The 26,110-nt window shown below is 41.9% G+C and overlaps 1 protein-coding gene across 1 annotated transcript in view; it reads right to left on the reverse strand.

Moving 5' to 3' along the window:
- The window catches only part of LOC132404925 (myosin-IIIb), a 189,137-nt gene that overhangs the window by 136,144 nt on the left and 26,883 nt on the right, over nucleotides 1-26,110 (reverse strand). Inside the window, exons 2-4 of the mRNA XM_059989534.1 lie at nucleotides 24,903-24,968; nucleotides 23,710-23,840; nucleotides 10,706-10,808 (exon numbers count right to left, since the gene is read on the reverse strand). Coding sequence (XP_059845517.1) covers nucleotides 10,706-10,808; nucleotides 23,710-23,840; nucleotides 24,903-24,968 — 300 coding nt within the window. The remainder of the gene's footprint in view (nucleotides 1-10,705; nucleotides 10,809-23,709; nucleotides 23,841-24,902; nucleotides 24,969-26,110) is intronic.

Consider the following 26,110-nt stretch of genomic DNA (forward strand, 5'->3'; position numbering starts at 1 on the left):
ACCATCATTTGAGTGCTTTGTTATATCTTCAAAGAATTTAATCAGGCTCCCAAGGCATGACCTCACATACTAACCATCCTTAAAAAGACTATGCTTCTCCAAATGTAAATTCAGAGTCTAGGAATCCTTTCTAATAATATGCCCATCACTGAAGTAAAACTCACAGGATTATCCCTATAATTCCCAGGATTACCTCTATCAATTCCTTGAACAAAGGAATAACATTTGCCACCCTCTAATCATCTGGCACTACTCCTGAGACCAGTGAGGACACAAAGATCATTGCTAAAGACACAGCCTCCTGTAGTAAACTTGGGTATATCCTTTCCAGCCCCAGGGACATATCTACCCTAACATTTTTTATATGTTTTAACACTGCGTCTTTCTTAACCTCAAAATGTTCTAGCACATTAGCCAGTTTGTCAAGGTCCTTCTATCTGGTGAATACTGAAGCAAAGTATTCATTTAGGAGCTCCCCACCATCTCCTCCAACTCCTGGAACAAAAATCCGCTTTTATCTCTGATCAGTCCCACCCTCACAAAATGTCCTCTGTTCTTCACAAATGTGTAGAATGCCATTGGTGGGGGGGTTCCTTAATCCTACTCACCAAGGTGTGTTCACATCCTCTTTTAGCCCTCATAAGTCCTTTCTTAAGCTTTTTCCCAGCTATATTATAACGCTCAGGAGCCCTGCCTGATTTTACTTCTAAACCTTTAAGTGTGATTCCTAAGTTGACAAAGCATCTGTCTCTGAGCTGAATTGCTCTACGACTCTGTGACATTCACTCTGTGCTGGACTAACTAGTTAGGAATGGCCATCTTCTCAGGCAATTTTGGATTCAAATAAGACTTATTTCTGTTGGGGATAATTCTGGGGATATGAAATTATGGATAGCTTAATTATGGATTAAATTTAATGACAACCAGTCTTCAGGAAATAAAACATGTACACCAGTTAGCTTCCAACTGATACCTTGTGGCTCATGAGACCTATCACTGGTGGAGGACACTCTGTTTCTGTCCCATTGAAATTACATGGGCGAAGACAATTGATCAATATTCCTGCTATTAGCACAGTGTATCCCTCCACTTAATGAAGAGTTCAAAGTTCAAATTATTACATACATACATCTCACCAAACACTACCCTGAGATTCATTTTCCTGCAGACATTCAGAGTGGGTCAAAGAAATGCAAAAGGATCAATGAAAAACCACGCACAAACACTGACAATTAACCAATGAGCAAAAATAATCAAACTGTACAAATACAAAATACTAATAATAAACAAAAAAACAAGTAAATATATAATACTGTGTTGATAAGCTGTGTAGTCCTTAAAAGTGATTCCATAGTTTGTGTTCAGTGATAATTTCAGTGTTGTTGTGAATGAAGTTGTCCTTGTTGGACAGGAGCCTGACGGTTGAAGGGTAAATAACTGGCCCTGAACCTGCTGGTGCCTATCCTGAGGCTTCTGTTCCTTCTTCTCGATGGAAGCCGTGAGAAGGGTACACTGGGGCAGCTTTCCTGCGACAGTGCCTCGTGTAGATGTGTTCAATGGTGGGGAGGGATTTTCCTGTAATGAATTGCGCTATGTCCACCAATTTTTTTGGTAAGCTCTTTCATTCTTGGGGACTGGTCTTTCCATACCAGGCTGGGTCCATATCAGGACAGAGTTATTTTGTCATACCGTATAACCTTCTGTTTAGTTGTACATTCATGGAGCTACCCCTCAACTGTAACAAAAGGGGAATATTTTGAGTGTCTGGCTTTAGGAAGAGACACCATTACTGCATATTTAAAGGGTTTGGCTAGTTCGAATGTGCTGCCTTTGTAAATATGTAATTCCATAAATTTACCAGACTATTCGAAGTTAAATAGGTGATTATCACAATTAAAACTGTAGCTTATTTCAAACAAGAGTAAATATACTTAGTTTAGTTTTTGTTTTTATCTGTGTTTTGAAGCTGTATAAAGCATCATGTCAGAGAGTGAGATTCGCTTGGATTTCCCTGGACTTTCCCCCCTGGAGGTTCAGTGTGTGAATAGGGACTTTCATATTTACCAGTTACAGCTTCTACGCAGCTCAGTTTTAGTCAGACACAACAATTACCTCTTCCATCTGGGGAATCTGAGCAGGCCAATGCAGACGGTCTGGGACCCGTTGATGGGCAGACAGTGGCTGTGAAGACGAGTACTTGGTGAGGCGTCCTCCTTCTGCCATTCACACAGTTCCTGATAGGTAGCTTGAGGCGGAGGTTCCAAAGAGGAATCAAATTTTCCTTTTCTACTTGGTGTTGTCATGGGCCCAGAGACTCTTAGGAGTCAGCATGGGTACTGCTTTTCTTCAAGAGGTTTTAACCACATCCTGGATTGTACTTTCCTCTGCTCACCTCTTCCCATGATGGAGCACAGAACAGAGGATCAACTTCAAGGATCTGGTGCTGGGCATACAAATGATGAAGGGTCTTGGCCTGAGACATTGACAGTTTATTTCCCTCCATATATGCTGCCTGACCTGCTCGAATTTCTCCAGCATTTTGTGTGTGTTGCTTTGGATTTCCAGCACCTGCAGAATCCCTTGTGCTTATGCAAATGACGTTACCTGGCAAACATACCAAATTAATGTTACCAGGGGTTCAAAGTTGAGGACATTGAGGATCTTGAGGAGACCTTGTTGCTGGTAGCTTTGCTGTGCCCAGATCTCTGAAGCATGTTGCGTGAGACTTCATTTGCCTCGGTAGATCATGAACTTTGTAACAGATCTGGAGGTCTCAACAACTGAAATACTTTTTACTTCAATTGACTATTGACTAAAAGCTGAGCCACCATATTGAAAGTACAATTGGACTACATCAGTGACAGCCTTTGCTGAAAATACGGATGGGAGCTTTAAAAGCCACAGTTTAACTGGAAGCCAATATAATTCAAGTCATCGAGGGATCAGTAGCAGAAAGGGTTCCTGGGTGTCAACACCTCTTAAGACCTAGCCAGGGCCCAACACATTGATGCAATTATAAAGGTAGCAGACTACCGGTTATATTTCAATAGCAGGTTGAGGAGATTTGACATGTCAGCAAAGACTCTAGCAAGTTTCTACAGATATACCATGCAGAGCAGTCTAACTGCTTGCATCGCTGTCTGGTATGGAGTCACCAATGCACAGGGTCAGAAAAAAAACTGCAGAATATTGCAAAATTAGCGACCTCCATGGGTATGAGCCTTCACACCTTCGCGGACATTTTCAAACTGGCGATGCCTCAAAAAAGGAGGCATCCATCATTAAGGACCCCCACCACCAAGGACATGCTTTCTTTTCATTACTACCATCAAGCAGAAGGTACAGGAGCCTAAAGCCACATACTCAACATTTTAAGAAGAGCTTCTTCCCTCCACCAGATAATGAACTAACCCATGAACTCTACCTCACTATATATGCACTGCTTAATACTTACATACAAATTTCTTATTGTAATTTATAGTATTTTATGTATTGCACTGTACTAGTGTCACAAAACAGCAAAATTCATGACATATGTCAGACGAGGTTACTGCCATTAAGCACGGATTTGTGGTGTAGAAGGGAAAGAGGGAGAAGAGGGGAATGGTAGTGAAAGGGGACTCAGCAGTCAGAGGAACCGACAGGAGGTTCTGTGGACGTGAATGGGACACCCGAATGGTAGGTTGCCTCTCAGGTGCCAGGATCAGGGACATCTCGGATCATGTCCACAGCATTTTGGAGGGGGGGTGGAGGGAGAGCAACCAGATGTCTTGGTACATATTGGTACCAATGACATGGGAAGGAACAGCAAAGAGGTCCTGAAGAGAGAATTTAGAGAGCTAGACAGAATGGTAAGAAGCAGAACCTCCAGGGTAGTAATTTCTAGATTGCTACCTGTGCCATATGCCAGTGAGGGTAGAAATTGAATGATTTGGCAGCTAAATGTGTGGCTGAGAAGCTGGGGCAGGGGGCAGGGGGCAGGACTTCAGGTTCTTAGATCATTGGGATCTCTTCTGGGGGAGGGTGGGTATGGCCTGTAAAAAAGGGATTGGTTGCACTTGAACCTGAAAGGGACCGATATTCTCCTGGGCAGGTTTGTTAGAGCTGTTGGGGAGAGTTTAAACTAACTTAGCAGGGGGATGAGAACCAGAGTGAAGAGAATCAGGAAAGGATGGATGATAAAAAAACAAAGATAACGTGCAGTTAGATTGTCAGGAAGGGCAGGCAGGTGATAGGACAAAATCGCAGCCAGCAAGATGTGCATTAGTGGGTTAGGGATGCAGAATCAAAAGGGGTAGCAAAAACAGTACTCAAGCTGTTATATCTCAATGCATGGAATATGAGAAATAATACTTGGATGATCTTGTTTACTATTACAGATTGCCAGGTATGATGTTGTGGCCATCACTGAATCATGGCTAAAGGATGGTTGTAGTTGGGAGCTGAATGTCCCAGGTAACATGTTGTATAGGAGGAATATGAAGGTAGGCAGAGGGGGTGACATGGCACTGCTGGTGAAGAATTGCATCAAATCATTAGAAAGATGTAACATAGAATTGGAAGATGTTGAATCCTTGTGGGTTGAATTAAGAAAATGCAAGGGTAAAAGGAAGTGATAACAGTTATATACAAGCCTCCCAACAGTAGCTAGGATGTGGACTACGGATTACAAAGGGAAATAGAAAAGTTGTGTCAAAGGGCAATGTTATGATAGTCATGAGAGATTTTAACATGGAGGTTAGATTGGGAAAATCAGGTTGGTAATGGATCTCAAGAGAGTGAATTTGTTTAATGCCTATGAGAAGGTTTTTTTTAAGAGCAGTTTGTGGTTGAACCTACTAGGGGATCAGCTATACTGGATTGGGTGTTATGTAATGAACTGAAAACGATTAGGAAGCTTAAGATAAAAAGGATCATTAGGAGGCAGTGATCACAATATGATTGAGTTCAACTTGAAATCTGATAGGGAGAAAGCAAAGTCCGATGTAGCAACATTTCAGTGGAGTAAAGGAAATTACAGTAGTATGACAGAGGAGTTGGTACAGTAATTTGGAAGGAGATGCTGGCAGGGATGACAGCAGAGCAGCAATGGCTTGAGTTTCTGGGAAAAATGAGGAAGGTGCAGGGCAGATGTATTCCAAAAATGAAGAAATACTCAAATGGCAAAATAATTCAACCATGGTTGACAAGTCAAAGCTAATGTAAAAGCAAAAGAGGGCATACAAAAAAAGCAAAAATTAGAGGGAAGACAGAGGATTGGGAAGCTTTTATAACCCTACAGAGTGCAACTAAAAGAATCATCAGGAGGGAAAAGCTGAAATATGAAAGCAAGCTAGCAAACAATATCAAGGTGGATAGTACAGGGTTTTCAAAACATGTAATGAGATGAGGGTAGATATGTGACAGCTAGAAAATGAGGCCAGAGAAATAATAACAGGGGACAAGGAGTTGGCAAATGAATGAGATGTGCATTTTGCATCAGTCTTCACCGTGGAGGACACTTAACAGTATGCTAGATGTTGAAGAGTGTGAGGGAAGAAGTGAGTGCAGTTACTATTACAAAAGACGTAATCAAAAAGCTGAAAGATTTAACGGTACACAAGTCACCCAGACCAGATGAACTGCACCCTAGGGTTCTGAAAGATGTAGTGGTAGAGATCGTGGAGGCACTTAGTAATGATCTTTCCAGAATCACTGGACTATGGCATGATTCCGGAGGACTGGAGAGTTGCAAATGTCACTCCATTCTTTAAGAAAAGAGGAAGGCAGCAGAAAGGAAATTAGACTGGTTAGCCTGACCTCAGTCGTTGGAAAGATGTCAAACTCAATTGTTAGGGACGAGATTATAGCGTACTAGGTGACACAGGACAAGAAAGCACAAAGTCAGCATGGTTTCCTTAAAGGGAAATCTTGCCTGATGAACCTGTTGATTCTTTGAGGAGGTTACAAGGAGGATGGATAAAGGGGATGCAGCAGATGTTGTATATTGGACTTTCAGAAGGCCTTTGGCAAGGTGCCACACGAAGCTGTTTACCAAGTAAAGTGTCACAATCACAGGCTTGGCAGCACAGCAGATACAGCCATCGTGCTCATGAATATGGATGTTATCAGCTAATTATTTCATTGTATTAGTATTTAACTCTATTCTTTCCATCGTACAGACTTGACCCCACACAGCAATGCTTTGCTGCCTGTTCTCCTCCAGCCTTGCCTGAGAAGCTGGAGGGTTGAGTCAAATGACTCTGAAGACTAGTGCTATTCATTTTGTATTTAGTTCTTCCTTTCAGCCGCAGTGTAGGCTTCCTTTTCCATTTGAGAGTTTTAGTTAATGGCCCTGTTTGGCCTAGTGCTTATTGTTTTCTTTTCCCTCTAGCTCTGTTCGCATTCAAGTCTGTGAACTATCGACCCTCTTCAGTGTCACTCACTCCACGCTTATAAAATGTCATATCCAAACCTGGTGACATTAAGAGTCTATGGTAATACCGGAAATTTACTAACGTGGTTAGAGCATTGGCTGATTGATGGAATAGATGGCTTTGTTGCCAAGTTTGCAGATGATACAAAGATTGTTGAAGCAGCAGGTAATATTCAGAAAAAACAAAGGCTGTAGGACTTAGACAGATTAGGAGACTGAGCAAGTGAGTAGCAAATGAAATACAATGTTGGAAAATGCATGGTCATACACTTTGTCAGAAGAAATAAGAGTGCAGACTATTTTCTAAATGGGGAGAAAATCCAACGATCTGAGTTGCAAAGGGACTTTAGAGTTCTTGAGCAGGACACCCTAATGGTTAACTTGCCTGTCAAGTCTGTGGCGGGGAAGGCAAATGCAATGTTAGCATTCATTTCAAGAGGTCGAGAAGATAAGAGCAGGGAGCTGATGCGGAGGCACTGGCGAGGCCTCACCTTGAGACTTGTGAACAGTTTTGGGCTCCTTATTTAAGAAAAGATGTGCTGACATTGGAGAGGATTCAGAGGAGGTTCACAAGGATGATTCTTGGAATGAAAGGCTTATCATACGAAGAACGTTTGATGGCTCTGGGCCTGTACTCGCTAGAATTTTGAAGGGTGAAGGGGATCCATTGAAACCTAGACAGAGTAGATGTGGAAAGGATATTTCCCATAGTGAAGGAGTCCAGGACAAAAGGGCACAGCCTCAGGATAGAGGGGTGTCCATTTAAAACTGAGATGGGGAAAAATTTCTTTAGCCAGAGGGTGGTGAATTTGTGGAATTTTTTAACCCAGGTAGTTCATTTGGTGTGGTTAAAGCAGAAATTGATAGATTCTTAATTGGCACAGCATCAAAGGTTAAGGGGAGAATGCCCAGAAGTGGGGCTGACGAGGGGTAAAAGGGATCAGCCATAATTAAATTGTGGGGCTGACGCGATGGGCTAAATGGCCTAATTCTCCTACGTCTTAATGTCTTATAATAAACCTGACTCCAATTCATCCAGTACCATGAGATAGAAAATTTGGACAGTGTATTACCTCAAGAGCTGCACCATTTTGATGACTGTTTCTTTACATGAGAGTGGGAGGTTAGACAGCAGTGTGAATGAGTGCTGCAGTGAGTCAGTGCAGAGTTATGCTACCTTACAAAGTTGGAAACGGTCAATGTTAGTGATGATGGGAGATGTGGTTAGAAGCAAATCAGTTGTGTTTGTCAAGCCTGCAACAATTATGGTTTACATTTCCTCTCACAAATGCTGTTTTAAGAGTCAAATCTGTGGGGTAAAATACCACTGTTGTGACATTTGACAGTTGCTTCATGTTGCACCATGGAAAAGCAAATAATTACAGATCGGTTTTAGTTAATCACCGCCTCCATTGGTGGAGTCCAGTGGTGGTAGACCTGAGAGAGTGAATAAAAACTTCACACCCTGCCCTTCAGCTTTACAGCAGCACACTATAAACAAATTTATTCAAATGTAAATGTCAGTCATTGTTAAGCATTTTAAATGTTAGTTCCATATATCACATCTCTTTTAATTACTTCAGGAGATGATTTTATTAAATTTGGTACTTTTAGTTGTGTTAAATAAATAGTTTCAAATAGCTTTAAGATATTAGTATCCAAAGTTGTGTAGAGCTCAGGATCCCAAGTTCCACTGCCCAGGGTTTGCTCCACCTTGCAAGAGAACATGGAGTAAAGATTTCAGTAGAATGGGAGATCTCTAGCATGGCCACTGTATCATCCTGGGACGGAATGCAAACAGTGGGTTGGATTGAGTGTGAGAGAATTTCCACATCTCTCAGGGTTTATCAGCAACAGTGCTGAGGTTAAAAGGGTTTAGAAGATACAAGTTCCAATAGCCTAACCTGGTCCAATCATAGCCAAGAAAACTCACCAATACCTCTACTCCCTCAGAAGGCTAAAGAAATTTGGCATGTTCCCTTTGACTCTCATCAATTGTTAAATCGATTAAATACAGAGAGCATCTTATCACCTTATCATTTTCACCTACCACCCCACCAGCCTCCAGATCCAACGTATAATTCTCTGTAACTTCCGCCACCTCCAACGGGATCCCACTACCAAGCACATCTTTTCCTCCCCCACCCTTTCTGCTTTCCGCAGGGATCACCCCCTGCGCGACTCCCTTGTCCACTCGTTCCTCCTCCCCCCCATCCCTTCCCACCGATCTCCCTCCTGGCACTTATCCTTGCAGGCGGAACAAGTGCTGCACCTGCCCTTACACTTCCTCCCTCACCACCATTCAGGGCCCCAGACAGTCCTTCCAGGTGAGGCGACACTTCACCTGTGAGTCAGCTGGTGTGGTATACTGCGTCCGGTGCTCCCGGTGTGGCCTTTTATATATTGGTGAGACCCGATGCAGTCTGGGAGACCGTTCCGCTGAACACCTACGCTCTGTTCGCCAGAAAAAACAGGATCTCCCAGTGGCCACACATTTTAATTCCACATCCCATTCCCATTCTGATATGTCTACCCATGGCCTCCTCTACTGTCAAAATGAAGCCACACTCAGGTTGGAGGAACAACACCTTACATACCGGCTGGGTAGCCTCCAACCTGATGACATGAACATTGACTTCTCTAACTTCTGTTTATGCCCCTCCCCTTCTTACCCCATCCCTGATATATTTAGTTTTTTTTCCCCCTCCCTTTTTTTTCTTTCTCTCTCTCTTTGCCCATCACTCTGCCTGTTCTCCATCTCCCTCTGGTGTTTCCCCCCTTTCTTTCTCTCTAGGCCTCCCATCCCATGATCCTTTCCCTTCTCTAGCTCTGTATCCCTTTTGCCAATCATCTTTCCGGCTCTCAGCTTCACTCCACCCACCTCTGGTCTTCTCCTATCATTTCACATTTTCCCCACCCCTCCTACTTTCAAATCTCTTACTATCTTTCCTTTCAGTTCGTCCTGACGAAGGGTCTCGGCCCAAAACATCGACAGTGCTTCTCCTTATAGATGCTGCCTGGCCTGCTGTGTTCCACCAGCATTTTGTGTGTGTTGCTTGAATTCCCAGCATCTGCAGATTTCCTCGTGTGAGCATCTTATCTGGAAGTATCAAGACTAGGGAGGTCAACTGTGACCATATACAAAAAGAAACTGCAGAGAGTTGTGGAGATGGCTCAACATATCACAGAAAGCAGCCTTACCTCCATCTACACGTTCAATAAAGCAGCTGGCATAATCACCGCCCCTACCCTCCCACTGGGCAGAAGATACAAAAGTCTGAAAGCAGAAATCACCAAGTACAAGAGCAGCTTCTACCCCACTATTATCACCTATAGAACTGTCCTACAGTACAAGAAGAAACCTTGACCTCACAAAGTACCTCATTGTCTACCTGCAGTGCACATTTCCTGTAAAAATAACACTCTATTCTGCAGAGTTATTCTTTCACCTAGTATTACCTCAATGCACTGCTGCGATAAACTGATCTGTATGAACGGTTTGCAAATTTTTCACTGTGCCTCAATATCGGTGACAATAATGATACTTTTTATCAATCATTTACATGAGGGGTTCCCAACCTGGGCTCCACAGACCTCATGCTTAATGGTAGGGGCCCTTGGCATAAATAGGTTGGGAACCCCTGATTTATACCATCTGTGTCTTCAAGGAATCTTATTCTTTTTTTTAAAAAATAGTTCTGTTATAAACTACTTTATGAAGTTCCATGAATGACAATTTCAAAGTAATTTTCATTCAAATTAGTTTATGATCATATACACTAGGGTGCAAGAGATTGCTTGTTTACATAAAGCTCAAAGAGTCAGCACTATACATGGTAATAATAAGGAAATCTATGGCCACACCACAACAGCAATAAACTTCTCTAGGAATCCAACACGAGAAATTGAAATCAGTTTCCAATTCCCAATTTCTAATTGAAAGGGCATTATTGAGCAACAATAAAATGAACCACCACCACATGCGTTAATTCGCCTAATCATTTGTGTGAATTGTTTACTTACCCAAACCCTTCTACGGTTAAAAGTAAATAATTCTCAGTCTGTATTTAACAATGCTCTTTGTTACAAGGGAAAGCAATTATCAGCAGCTCTCTCCCCCACCCCCCCCACACCCTTTTTCATTTTGGAGTCTTCCCTCTTCCTTTTCAGTCCTGAAGAAGGGTCTCAGCCTGAGCCATCGACTGTGTATTCGTTTCCATAGATGCTGCCTGGCCTGCTGAGTTCCTCCAGCATTCTGTGGGTGTTGCATTGTCATTATTAGCTCCTTACCTGCAGAACCTGTCGCTCTAGCTGAGAATTTCCTTTGCAGAGCTCCATGATCTGACGCAGCAGTAGCTTAGTACTCTCAGTCTTCCCAGTGCCACTTTCCCCACTGTGAATTCAAAATCAGATTAAACTTCAGCTAGACATCATTTTTTAAAACTGTTTCATATCTGGACAGCATTAGAATAAGAATTTGAAATACCACAATGAAAAATTACAGAAAATAAGAATTCCAAATTTTTCAACAATGGGTAAGCTAATGGTGTGATATTTAAGTGAATTGCTAAGCAAATGGTAGGAAGGATGAATTTGTACTGCAATACACAACTAGATCTGCACACACTGGAAGGTGAGCAGCACTTCTGGGAATCAGAAGACAGGAACGCTGGAAAGGACCACATTCAAAGTTGGCCTCCTTTACTCAAGTATCTTGGCCCAAACTGTCAACTGCTGAGTTCCTCCAGCATTGTGTCCACCAACAGACGCTGCTTGACATGCTGAGTCCACGTCTTCTAATTTGCTTCATGGTCCGAAACGAGCGCATGCACTAGCATACTGCAGTACTGAGGTATTTCTGACAACACACAAACTTCTCAATGGTTTGAAGATCAGTCATTCGCCAAGAGAGGCAGAAGATCAACAAGCCGCTGTTGTTCGTGCAACATATCACACCGACAAGTCACCTCTCTTCTTAAGCCCATCACTCCTATCGACCCATGGTCTGTTGACAGCAGCTTGCCAGAGTCCACTGACCTGGGCCAAAGGTTGATCAGCCTTGTGGCCTCAACTTTCACCATCCGACTTCATATGCCTTCTACGTGATGATATTTCCTCTCCCAGGGAAGAAGCCGTGTTTCTGGTAGCTCTAGGCTTTTACAAGATGGGGTTGCTAGCCCCATGCCCAACCTTCCCCCTTTCGCAACAGCAAAGAACTACTGAGTTGAAATTGATTAGGGGTCAACCCTTTATGGGTGGAGTTGAGAAATAAAAGGATGGTCGCTCTTTTAGGGTTGTATTATAGGGTCCCAAATAGTCAAAGGAAATTAAAAGAGCAAATATGTAGGGAGATTGTGAACAGTGGGAACAGTGCTTGGAGCTAGAATAAGATAGAGTTCAAAAGTTAAAGTACATTTATTATCAAAATATGTTAACTATGTATAACCTTGAGTTCCATCTCCTTACAGGCAGCCACAAAACAAAGAAACCCAAAAGAACTCATTAAAAAAATAAGAAAACCAAATACCCAATGCACAGAAAATAAACAAATAGTACAAACATCCAAAAGCAAGCAAACTGCTCAAGTTCACAGCTGTGAGTCCGCAGCCACGGAAAGAGTTATCACTGCAGCCAATCCAGTTAGCTGCAGGCCACAGCCTCAATGCAGCACCGAGGTAGAGCAATAACAATGCAAAATAAGTTGCAAATGCTGCAGGAAAAGTAGAAATTGAGGTAAGCAGTAAAATGCAAGATCATAATGTTTGTTGTGAGGCCTATTGTACAAGAAGTCTGTTCAAGAGTCTGAGAACATGGGATGGAAGCTGTCCTTGAGCCTGGTGGTGCATCGTTTCAGGCTCTTGTATCTTCCACCCAATGGGAGAGAGAAGAAAGAATATTTGGAGTGGGCGGGGTCTTGGTTTATGCTGGTTGCTTTACTGAGGCACCAAGTATAGACAGAGTCCATAAAGGGGAGGCTGGTTGCTTTGATTGTAACTTTCCCAAGACAGACTTGGACGGCAGTATTGTTAAGGACTTGGATGGGATGGAATTTGCTAAGTGTGTTCAAGAAGGTTTCCTCAGGCAATATAGAGAGGTTCCTATTAGGGAGGGAGAAACTCAACCTATACCTGGGTAATAGGATGGGGTAAGTAACTTAAGTGTCAGTAAGCGAGGGAAACACTTTATGACCAGTGACCATTGTTTTATTTCGTTTTAAAATAGTTATGGAAAGGGACAGAACTGCTTCACAGCTGGGGCAGTGTAAATTCTAACAGTATGCGGCAGGAGCAAGCAAAGATTGTGATTGATTGATTGCAGGCTGGCTGTGAGCAAACAGCCTTCTTCAAGTGGGAGGCTTTTAAAGGTCAGCAAGTGAGAACTCAAGTTCTGCATCTTCCAGTTAGACTGGAGATCGAGACTGTTAGGAGTGTACTGGTTAGTATGATGCTCTACAGTGCCAGATCATGATCAGGATTAAACTCCCAAGAGTTCATACGTTCTCCCCATGACCATGTGGCTTTCCTCCAGGTGCTCTGGTTTGTGTTGGTTCTGTAAATACAGCAACATCACATCTTGAACTGTGTTGATCACTGACACAAACAACACATTTCAATGCATATTTTGAAGTTGCATGACAAGGGATATATGGAGGCCCAAGCCAGGAAAAAGGGGGCTTGGCTCACGTACAGGCAGCTAGGATCAAAAAGGCAGCATTAATCATTAAAGACTCCCATCACCCAAGACATGCCCTCATCATTGCTACCATAAAGCAGAAGGTACAGGAGCCAGAATACACACATACAACATTTTAGGAACAGCTTCTTCCCCTCTGCCATCAGGTCCCTGAATGGACAATGAACCCATGAATGCTAACTTGCTGTTTTATTTCCTCTCTTTATGCACTTTTTATTTAATTGTATATATAGTTTTATTGTATTTTATAGTTGTTTTATTACGTATTGCAATGTACTGCTACAAAACAATGAATTTCACAACATGCACTAGTGATAACTAAACCTGATTCCGTTTCCTCCAATTCTGGAGAATCCAAAGAGATTTTATATACAGTATTAATGAAAAATAGAGTAATTAGAGGATAAGGCCCCTCAAAAACCAAAGTGGACATCTATGTGTGAAACCACAGAAGTCCTCAATAAATAGTTACTGTGTAGAAAGACACAGAGATTGTGGAACTAGACAAATGCAGTGGGGAGGTCTTGGAGATGGTCCACCTTACAGTAGAGGAGGTGCTAGATGCATTAAAATAATAGACAAATTTCCAGGGCCCGATCAGGATTACCAAAGGCTAGAGAAAAAATTGTGGAGCCCTGGCTGATATATTTGCATTATTGTTAGCCACACATGAGATGCTGATAGATTGGACAGTAGCAAATCTTGTACTTATATTCAGTGGTAGGGAAGTTACTGATAAAGATTCTGAAGGAGAAGATATGCATAGATCTAGAAAGACAGGGGGTGATTGGGGTAGTCAGCAGGGCCATGTGTGTTGGAGGTCATGTCTTATGAATATATTTTATGGTGTGACCAAGAAGATTGATGAGAGTGGGGCATTAGACAGAGCATATAGGGACTTCAGTAAAGCCTTTGATAAAGTTCCATATGCTAAGTTGCTCTAGAAGGGTAGATTTCATGGAATCCAGGCAGATCTGGGCTAATTGGATACAGAACTGGCTTGATTGTAAGAAGCAAAGGTTCATGGTGAAAGACTGTTTCTCAGACCGGAGGCCCGTGACTAGTCACGTGCCTCGGGGTTGGTGCTGGGCTATTTGTTGTCATCTACATCAATGATTTGAATGAGAATATACAAGGCATTGTTCGTAAGTTTGTGATGACACTAAGATAGGTGGGAAAGTGGATGATGAAGAAGGCTATCAAAAATTACTGTGGAATCTTGATCAGGTGAGAATGTGGGCTGAGAAATGGTAGATGGAGTTTAATTCAGATCATTGAGGAATTGCATTTTGGAAACTCAGATCAAGGTAGGTCAGTCAAAGTTAACAGTATGGCCTTGGGGAGTGTTGTGGAATAGAGCAACTTTGGAGTTCAGGTACATGGCTTCCTGAAAGTCGGTCCCCAGACTTACAGGATGGTGAAGGCTGCTTTTGGAACATAGGGTTTCATCAGTCAGCACATTGAGTATAAAAGTTGGGAAGTCATGGTATGGGTGTACAGGAGTAGTGGGTTCAATTTTGGTTTTTCTGCTTGGCTTTTGGACCATGGTCATATTGGTTTCAATTTAAACTAATACCCATGTCCAAGATTTGGAACCAAACAGGTAAATAAAACTAATAAGTCATGATCCTAACTCATAATAGAAAGTTTACTTATAGCTCGTTTATGGTTTTGAAGACCAGAAGCTTAACTGATTGTAACAGCCTGGAATTTATTACAATTAAGGGGTCAAAAGAGTAAAGTTTTTTGTCTCAATAATGCCAGTTTTAGGAAGTTTCCTTTGAGTTTGTGTAGCTTATTCCTTGATTGATTTAATATTAATAAATTGATATAGTTTGATCTCAGATGAAAATAGGATAACCTTAAAAATAAGCATTGTCAATTTAGCAAATAAAAATATTCAAACCCTTTCCACCAATGCCTTATTTTTTTGTACAAAAAGCTCAACTATATGAACCTCCCCAAGGACCTAAAAATAATCAAAACATAGATGAAATACAAAATGATGAATAATGTGACTAGAGATAGGCGAGGTGCAGGCTAAAGATAAGATTCATGCTGTAAATCCAGCAGTCAAAATTCCACAATCATTTGGGTCGGCTGGACCAATTTTGGACATTTAAGCTGAGATTTTTAAAAAAAAGCCTGTCAAAGAGAAGGCCTTTGGCAAGGTGCCACATGTGAGGCTGCTTAACAATTTAAGAGCCCACGGTATTACAGGAAAGATTCTAGCATGAAAAAGTAGTGGCTAATTGGCAGGAGACAAAGAGTGGGAATTAAGGGAGCCTTTTTTGGTTGGCTGCTGGTGACTAGTGGTGTTCCATAAGGGTCTGTGTTGGGACCGCTTATTTTTGCAAGACATGTCAATGATTTGGATGACAGAATTGATGGCTTTGTTGCAAAGTTTGTAGATGATATGAATATAGGTGGAAAGCCAGGTAGTTTTGAGGAAGTAGAGGTGACAGAAAGAGTTAGACATATAGGCGAATGAGCAAAAAGGAGGCAGATCGAATATAATATCATGCACTTTGGTAGAAGAAATGAAAGGATAGACTACTAAGTGGAGAGAAAATTCAAAACTCTCAGAGGCAAATGGACTTGGGAGACCTCATGCAGGATTACCTAAAAGTTGATTTGCAGTTTGAGTCTGTAGAGAGGATGGCATATGTGATGTTAGCATTCAAAAGCAAGGATGTAATGTTAAGACTATAAAGCACTGGTGAGTCTCACTTGGATTATTGTGAGCAATTTTGGGTCCCTTATGTTAGAAAGGATGTGCTCAAAACTAGACGGGTTTCAAAAGAGGTTCATGAAGAATTGAATGGCTTGTCATATGAAGAGCACGAAGGCTCTGTCTGTATTCACTGTAATTCTGAAGAATGAGGGGTGATCTAATTGAAACCTATCAAATGGTGCAAAACCTCAATAGAGTGGATGAGGAGAAGATGTTTCCTCGGAATAGAGGGGTGTTCTTTTAGAATATAGATGAGAAAGGATATCTTTTGCAAGTGAGGCAAATTTGTGGAATTGATTGCCACAGGCAGCTGTGGAGGCCAAGTCTCAATGTATAAACAAGGCAGAGGTTAATAAGTTTCTTGATTGCTCACAGTATGAAGGGATACGCAAAGAAGGCAGGAGTATGGGACCAAGAGGAAAATTGGATCAGCCACGATGAAATGGTGGAGTAGATTCGGTGGGCCATCTGGCCCAATTCTTCTGCTATATCTTATGGTCAGTGCATTGTCTGTTTATTTGGCTGTGTCATTTACAGAAGTGTCATCTGCTGTAGGAGATCTATACACGTCCATTAGAGCTCAAGCAGCACAAGTTCAACAGTCACTGCTCGACTCACTTGAACAACTCCAATAAAAAGAGCTTCTTCCAGCTCCCCTGACCTGTAGATTCCTGGGCAGTTCAGAATCATCTGATCATAAACCTTTTGCCAAAATGTACTGACTCTTAATTTATGACTCCACTCTGAACTGAATGAATCAGATTCAGTTAGTTAACACATCCAGACCTACAGTGAAATTCATCATTTGCACTGACAACCAACACATCCCAAGGATGTGCTGAGGGCTGCCCCACATGTGTTGCCCCACATTCTGGTGCTAACACAGCATGCCTACAACATCAGCAAACACTATTATTTTCAGTAATACAAACATAAAAATTAATCATAATATTGAAAAGAATTTACATTTAAATAGATCACTTGAAAATAGTCAATACATTTAAATTAACTTCATTAAATGAAAAAAGTTAATTATTTTCAGTTTCTCTCTCTCAGCCATTTTGTATTCAAAATGAATGGCAATATTGCTATGATGTAGCTCTAAGCTGACATAGTCTAGTGGCCTGACATAGTTCACCTTGCATCTAGTGATCACAATGACATTAGTTTCAACGTAAGTATGCAAAAGGATAGGTCTGGTCCACGTGTTGAGATTCTAAATTGGAGTAAGGCCAATTTTGATGCTATCAGAAAGGATCAGGCAAGTGTGGATTAGGACAGTCTGTTTTCTGGCAAAAGTGTACTTGGTAAGTGGGAGGCCTTCAAAAGTAAAATTTCGAGAGTACATAGCTTGTATGTGCCTGTCAGAATAAAAGGTAAAGGTAACAGGGTGTAGGGAACCTTGGTTTTCAAGAGATGTTGAGGCTGGTTGAGAAAAATAGGAGGTGCATAGCAGGTATAGATATGTACGAACAAATGGGGTGCTTATGGAGTATAAGAAATGCAAGAGAGCACTGAAGAAAGAAATCAGGAGGACTAAAAGAAGGCACGAGATTGCCCTGGCAGACAAAGTAAAGGAGAATCCTAAAGGATTCTACAGATATGTTAAGAGCAAAAGGATTGCAAGGGACAAAATTGGTCCTCAGGAAGATCAGAATGGTAATCCATATGTGGAGCCAACAGAGATAAGGGTTGGGGGGGGGGGTGGGGGGAGAGAAAGATCTTAAATATTTTTTGCATCTGTATTTACTCCAAGGAGATGGCCATAGAGTTTATAGAAGTGAGGCAAAGCGGTAGCAACTTCATAGATCCTACACAGATTACCGAAAAGGTGGTGTTTGCTATCCTGAGGCAAATTAGGGTGTATAAATCCTTGGGGCCTGGCACAGTGATCTCTTGGACCCTGTGGGAGGCAATGCAGAAATTGTGGAGGCCCTAGCAGAGAGATTTAAATCATTCTTAGCGACAAGTGAGGTACCACAGGATTGGAGGATAGCCGATATTGTTCTGCTGTTCAAAAAAGGTTTTAAAAATAAACCAGGAAGTTATAGGCCAGTGAGCCTGACACCAGTGGTGGGAAGGTTTTTGGAAGATATTCTGAAGGAACAGATATACAAGTATTTGAATAGACATGGACTAATTAAGAATAGTCAAAATGGCTTTGTGCAGGGTAGGTCATGTCTCTATTATGTTGTTGAGGAGGTTACCGAGAACGTTGATGATGGCAGGGGTGTGGATGTTGTCTACATGGACTTTAATAAGGCATTTGACAAGGTCCCACATGGGTGGCTGGTCAAGAAGGTTCAGTCGCTCAGCAATCAACATGAATTAGTAAACTGGATTAGACATTGGCAAGACAGTGGCTATACTTCATTAGGAGTCTGAAGAGATTGGGTATGTCAACAAATACACTCAAAAACTTCTATAGATGTACCTTGGAGAGCATTCTAACAGGCTGCATCACAGTCTGGTATGAGTGGGGCGGGGGGCTACTGCGCAGGACTGAAAGAAGCTGCAGAGAGTTGTAAGCTCCATCTTGGGCACTAGCCTACAAAGTACCCAGGACATCATCAGGGGGTGGTGTCTCAGAAAGGCAGCATCCATTACTAAGGACCTCCAGCACCCAGGCATGCCCTTTTCTCACTGTTACCATCAGGTAGGAGATATAGAAGCCTGAAGGCACACACTCAGCGAATCAGGAACAGTTTCTTCCCCTCTGCCATCCGATTCCTAAATGGATGTTGAACCCTTGGACATGACCTCACTTTAAAAAAAATAGATAGTTTTGTTGCCTTTATGGCAGTTAGTTTATAATATTTTCGCTTAGTAATTTGTTTGTTAGCATTTTAGTTAAAGTTAGGATTGTTTAAAGTAAATTCATTGTCTGTGATATATCGCGGCATGTGATGACGTCACATCCGGTTTCGCCGCGTCCTGTGGGAAAATACCGGTTTGGAGAAATGGGAAGGTGGGGGCCACGCATGTGCGAGTCCAGCGCAAGAAAAGTTGTCTTTCTACACACTAGGAACATAGTGAGAGCAACGCCGTAAGTCATGAGATAATCGATATGTTGAATTAAAATGTTAACGCCGATCCTGTTAAAAGTAACGACGGTCGATAAGGTTTATGTTTTCGTTAGTTAAAGAGTTGCGGATAGTTTGCATTGAAGTGTATTTAAAGCAGTCAATGGATGGCATAGGTAGATTCTGACTGTATGCTGCACTTTAATGTAATGTAGTAGTTGTAGTTTTACCTTTGCAATTATTTACGATGTAAATGTATTATCAAGAAGGAAACAAATGCTGTACAATCTTGTATTGTTTTATCAACAGTTTTCACCATACGTTAATGTGGAAGAGTGAACAGTAAATGGTTAATCTTACTGCGACCCTGTCTTCATTAACAACGGTTTACCTTGGTGTTTAGTTCAGCGTTATCTCACACACCGAGCGAGAACACTACAGTGAAAAGGCGGCATTATCAGGTGTTTCAATTGCTACAATGACAACTCGATCCAACATCAAGTCGTTGCCATCCAGCGATAGGGGCAGTAGGGCATCATCAAGTAAGGCCTCCCACGCAAGAGCTAAAGCAGAATCCGCCAAGGTGCGAGTGCGCTACGCCAAACAAGAAGCAAAATTGAAAATGGAAGCGGTTGCCAGAGAAGCCGAAAACCGGAAGGAAGCGGCTGCCAGAGAAGCCCAAAACCAGTTGGAAAGGGCAAGGATAGCAGCAGAGTTAGAAGTGCTGACGCTGGAACGAGAAGAAGAAGCTGCCAGGGTGGAAGCAGAGTTCATAGAAGATGCTGAAGAAATGCATGATCTGGTTGATGTAAAATCTATTTCAGAAAAGATCAATAAAGACCAGATTGGAACACACAAGCGACTATGTCCAATCTCAAATAGACTGGAAGATTCGTTCTTCCTCTCCATACTTATACGATAACGCCCCACGTCATGAGGAGCCTCAGAGAGGCCCGATTGCATCACATCCATCCGAGGAAGACAAATTTATCCTTGCAACTCCGCGATGAATTCAAGAATGAAAGGGCTGATGACAAATACTTCTCGACACCAAACTTGCCAGATTTGGCGAGAAGAGAGGCAAAGGCTGAATTCAGAACAGCAAATTCCATAACAGATGTACGCCCTCATTCATATACCCGCTGACGTATTTCCTCAGCCCGCATGCCACTTGCAATTGAACCCCTGGCACAGTATTCAGCACGACGAGATCTCGTCACTTCAGGACTATACCAGTTCGACGATAAACCTGAAAATTACTGTGCATGGTACTCCACATTCACCAACGCTATCGACGGAATCCAGCTCAAAGCAACCCAAGAGTTGGATCTTATGGCGAAATGGCTAGGGAAAGAATCATGCGAACAGATATATGTTCCGTGTACATCAACGCATATGTTCCGTGTACATCAACAACCCCGAGCTAGCCTTAAGCAAAGCATGGGAGAGACTTCAGGAGGGCTATGTGGCCCCCGAAATTATTGAAGTGGCACTATAGGGGAAAATTTTCCTAAGGTGTCAGCCAAGGACCACATTAAATTAAGGGAGCTCGGAGATTTACTCATGGAGATTCAAGGCGCCAAAGAAGATGGCTACTCAACTGGTCTAGTATACCTAGATACTCCATCCGGGATTAGACAAATCGTGGACAAACTTCCATTTGGGCTGCAGGAGAGGTGGGTGTCTGTTGCCTCAGAGTACAAAGAAGACCACAATGGTCGATTTCCTCCCTTTGAATATTTCACTAGGTTTGTGTGCAAGGAGGCGAAGAAGCGAAATGACCCTAGCAAGAATTGTCCATTGCATAACAAACCCCACCCCCTCAGAAAATGCAGAACGTTTAGGAAAAAAACCCTTGAAGAGAGGATGGCCCTTCTCAAGGAGAAAAGAATATGTTTTAAATGCTGTTCCTCTACCTCTCACCTTGCTAGAGAGCGTATGATCGCCGTGAAGTGTCCGGAATGTAATAGCACTAATCACGATGGGGCCATGCATCCCAGCCCGTTACCGCAAACCGACAACGCTCCTTCACCCCCACAACAGGACGGCGGGGAGGGAGAGGCTCACTCCAGGACAACAGTTGTCAGCTCGAGCTGTACAGAAGCTTGTGGTCAAGCTCAGTCAAGCCGTTCTTGTTCAAAGATCTGCCTCACTAAGGTGTACCCTAAGGGAGCCAAAGACAAGGCCATCAAAGCCAATGTAATTCTGGACGATCAGAGCAATCGCTCACTAGTCAGTCCAGAGTTCTTTAAATTGTTCAACATTGAGAGTGAGCAGTTCCCATACTACCTTAGAACTTGCTTAAGCAATGTGGAAACTCATGGAAGGAAGGCAGAAGGCTTCCAGCTCGAGTCCCTGGATGGTAAAGTCGTCATCTGTCTCCCTCCACTCTTAGAGTGCAATGAGATTTTGAAGAACCGCACTGAGATCCCGACGCCAAGTGCGGTGCTACACCAGTCACATCTCCGCCACATCGCCAAACACATCCCAGAACTGGATCCAAAAGCAGAAATACTCCTGCTATTAGGAAGAGATGTTCTTCGGGTGCACAAGATTAGGCAGCAGGTCAATGGACCACACAACACCCCCTTTGCGTAACGCCTGGATCTGGGCTGGGTGGTGATAGGAGAGGTGTGCCCTGGCAATGTACACAAACCGACAGTTAGCACACTCAAGACCAATGTGCTAGAGAGTGGCCGCCATTCAATTTTTCAACCCCGCACAAGTGTCACGTGTATTAAGGAAGCACGACAAGGCTTTAACAAACGTAAAGTAACTGATGAGACGCTGGGTCAGTCAGTCTTTGCTCAAACTGAGCATGATAATAAACTTGCTCAATCAGCTCAAGATGCCATTTTCTTAAAAACAATTGCCAAACAACAAAGAGCAGGCAGTCAAGCGGTTCACGCCCTTGCAAAAAACCCTGAAAAGGAAACCTGAGATGCAGCAACGCACCCGATTGACCCACGAGGTACTGTGCACACTAATGGCAGAGGTCACAGCCATTATAAACGCACGACCACTTCTACCCGTGTCTTCTGACCCGGAAAACCCCTTCATACTCTCGCCATCAATGCTCCTTACTCAGAAGGCAGGAGCTCCCCCTCCGCCAGCGGACTTCTCTGATAAGGATTTGTACTTAAAGCAATGGAGACAGGTCCAGGCTCTGGCAAATCGGTTCTGGTCTCGTTGGAGACAGGAATATCTACCTTTGTTGCAAAACAGACAAAAGTGGACAGAACTCTGCAGGAATCTTCAAGTTGGAGATTTAGTCCTGCTCAGGGACAAACAAATCACCCGCAACTGCTGGCCAATGGCCAGAATCACTGCCACATTCCCTAGCAGGGATGGACATGTCAGGAAGGTTGAGTTGAAAACTACTGACCAAGGTGATGTGAAAATTTACCAAAGGCCAGTTACAGAAGTTATTCTACTTCTACCTAAGGACTGATTTAGAGACTGAAGTTTGTATTATGTTCATTGTGACCTTACGAAGGTCAAGCGGGGAGTGTGTTGCCTTTATGTCAGTTAGTTAGGTTATAATATTTTCGCTTAGTAATTCGTTTATTTGCATTTTAGTTAAAGTTAGGATTGTTTAAAGTAAATTCGTTGTCTGTGATATATCGCGGCATGTGATGACGTCACATCCGGTTTCGCCGCGTCCAGTGGGAAAATACCGGTTTGGAGAAACAGGAAGGTGGGGGCCAGTGCGAGTCCAGCGCAGGAAAAGTTGTCTTTCTACACACTAGGAACATAGTGAGGGCAACGCCATAAGTCATGAGATAATCGATATGTTGAATTAAAATGTTAACACCGATCCTGTTAAAAGTAACGACGGTCGATAAGGTTTATGTTTTCGTTAGTTAAAGAGTTGCGGATAGTTTGCGTTGAAGTGTATTTAAAGCAGTCAATGGCGTAGGTCAATGCTGCACTTTAATGTAATGTAGTAGTTGTAGTTTTACCTTTGCAATTATTTACGATGTAAATGTATTATCAAGAAGGAAACAAATGCTGTACAATCTTGTATTGTTTTATCAACAGTTTTCACCATACGTTAATATGGAAGAGTGAACAGTAAGCGGTTAATCTTACTGCGACCCTGTCTTCATTAACAACGGTTTACCTTGGTGTTTAGTTCAGCGTTATCTCACACACCGAGCAAAAACACTACAATAGTACTTCTGTTTTTTTTAATCTTTTCAATATACGTATACCGTAAATGATTTATTATTTTATTTTGTTTTTTTCTTCTATATTATGCAGTGCATTGAACTGCTGCTGCTAAGTTAACAAATTTCATGATACATGCCGGTGATAATAAACCTGATTCTGATTCTTTCGATTTGTGAGAGAAGCCAGAGAGTTACATGGTGGTCGAAGGACCTATATTGTGCTGTAGATCTATGTTTCTAGAACTGTAACAGACATTTGCCTCTCTGACTGCAGGCCTGTGACTAGTGAATACCGCAAGGATCAGTGCTTGGTCTGATGTTGTCTGACATCTATAGCAACAATGTGGATGATGATGTGGTCAACTGAATCAGCAAGTTTGAAGATGGCACCAAGATTGGGGTGCAGTAGACAGCGATGGAGGCTATCACGGCTTGCAATGGGATCTGGGCCAACTGGAAAAATAGGCTGAAAGACGGCAGATGAAATTTAATGCAGACAAGTACGAGGTTTGACACTTGGGTAGGACCAACCAGGGAAGGTCTTACACAGCGAACAGTAGGGCAATAAGTAAAGTGTGAAAACAAAGGAATCTGGGAATACAGGTACACAATTTGTAGAAAGATTTAGGAGGTTATCTTGGAGAAGAGCTCTCAAGATGTCACTATTCTTACCTGATGACTATGCACTGGTTCTTGGGGCCCGTGGCTAAGCGACCCAACATTGATTGATAGGCACGATCTGCCACGGCAAAAATATGAGGAGGTAGGCCATCTTTTGAAGAACTTTTGTACTTTTCCGATTCCTTATAACAGAAACAAGAGATTGTTAAGTAACATTTCGTTGAAGTCTGTAAAAAAAATGTTGCAATGTTAATGTGAATATGCATGCAACACACACACACAAAATGCTGCAGAAATTCAGCAGGCCAGGCAGCCTCGATGGAAAAAAGTACAGTTGATATTTCGGGCTGAGACCCTTATTTATTCCACAAAAGAAAAAGGATGCAACATTGGGCTCACTTCCTTCATTCTGTACAAGTTTAGCTAATTTAGGAAAAGAGCAGCTGCTTTGGCTCTTCAGTATCTTACGCTTCAGCTATGTAAGGCAGGAATTTTAAAGACTGAATGCATGGATTCACATCTTTAGTTGAAAATGCCACAGAATCCTAACTCAACCCTTCTAAAAGCGATCTACTTGAACCAAGTAAACCTGTTTGTATAAATTCCATTCATTCACTGCTTAAAAACTGGGTTGCTCATTGGTCCCCTTCACAAGTCACTGCTCCTAACATTTCCAACTCTTCACAACATAATTTTGTCTGTGTTTTCAAAAACAAGTTAATAATAAAAATATAAGCAATCAATCCATTTTATTTTTAAAGGAATGGATTCTTGCTGTAATTTTAATTCAGAGTGAAAGAAAATCGTCAACAATTACTTCAAGTAAACTTGCAGCACAATTCAGTCATCCATATGCTCAAGTATCTTATGTCATAGGATACATCTTAAATTTGGTGCTGTTTCAGTTAAGGAGTTTTGCCAGATAGAAATTCCTAAAATCTTACGTAAAACCTATTTGAAGTTGAGGAGTTGACTTTTGGGACATGACCAGTTGTTTGAAAGATTCTATTTTTTTGTTTTTAATAATCACAGATGAAATATCAACCTATTTAAGAATCACTTTGAAATAAAAATGGAAAAAAAAAATCAATGCAATATGTTGTAATTGCAGGCATTTAATTTTCCATGGAAATTAATACAGCAGAGTAATATTAGCATATTATTTCAAATTTAATGAACATGCTTGTAAAAGTAGGACAATTAAACATTTCAGCTGATTTTTATATAATAAAATGAGTACGTACCGATTTTTCATACAAGGGCAGATACTTGAAAGGATTGATGGCTATTAGAATATCTCCAATGTAAGACTGAAAAAAGTAAAAACAAGAGCAAATTAGCTGGTGTACACATTTTCAAAGTAATACTCCACTGAATAATTCCATTGACAAAATAGGTTCCATGCATATATCCCAGCAAAGAGAGAAAGAAATAAGGGAAGTTCCTTATAACATAGTCTGTTTACTTCAATGCTGCTTCTTCTCAGGAAGAGGACTATGCTGGAAATGGGAAATCCTATAGCTCTTGGGACTGCTGTGAACCTCTCACTGGAACTTCAGTGGTTCCCAAAATGAAAGCATCATAACGGTTAGGAAAGATGCTTCAGGATATTCGTCCAGCAAGAAATAAGGAATTTTGAGATATAACCAAGTTGAAGTGAATATGGCATCCTTGAATCACCTGCAACTGTCCTTCTATGGAGAATGTAACGGACTGAGGGACTATTGAAGAAATCTTTAAAGAGTTTTTGCACTGTTATCTTTGTATAATACAGAAAGGACATGCCAATGGTGGTGGCAGGTGGTAGATGTGCCACTGAGGTATTTTTATACCTGTGCTGAATCATAAGGACAGTGGCTATCCCAGTAACAGTCATCTTTTAGAAAGGCCTTGTAAGTTTGTCAGCAAGTGTGCACCCTGACCTTGCTAAGCTCGGATAGAGCAGCATTCACTGATGAACACCAAGTTTCTGAAGCACAAGTGGTTCTGCTCATGCAGTGCAGGTCTTTGAGAAGACAACTCTGAATAGGCTGATATTAATCAAAAAGCAGATAATTTCCCACACAACTCAAGGATGTGGTTCACTTTATCTTCAAAGGCCATCTGACCAGCTTCCACATTCATCAGAATTTTCCTCTTTCAACTTCCTGATTTACTTTTCTAGCTCCACTAATCCTTATTCCCTTCCTCACAGCATCTTTCCATGCAAAGACAGAAAACCCAACATCTGCATTTCTACCTTTCAAAAAACTTGAGTTTAGCTTCCTTTGAATGTTGTTGGATAAATCGGCAGCACTCCCTCACATTTCAAGAATTCATTTTCCTTATAATCAATAACTTACCTGGTAATCAGTCTCTACACATTCAAAAGCCTCCTCAAATGCTCATGAGATCCACCCTTCTCCCTCACCCCTCTCTCACACCATACTATCCATTAGCATCAATGTTCACC

The sequence above is a fragment of the Hypanus sabinus genome, chromosome 14 (genome assembly GCF_030144855.1).
Source record: "Hypanus sabinus isolate sHypSab1 chromosome 14, sHypSab1.hap1, whole genome shotgun sequence".
In the NCBI taxonomy this organism is placed as follows: Eukaryota; Metazoa; Chordata; class Chondrichthyes; order Myliobatiformes; family Dasyatidae; genus Hypanus; species Hypanus sabinus.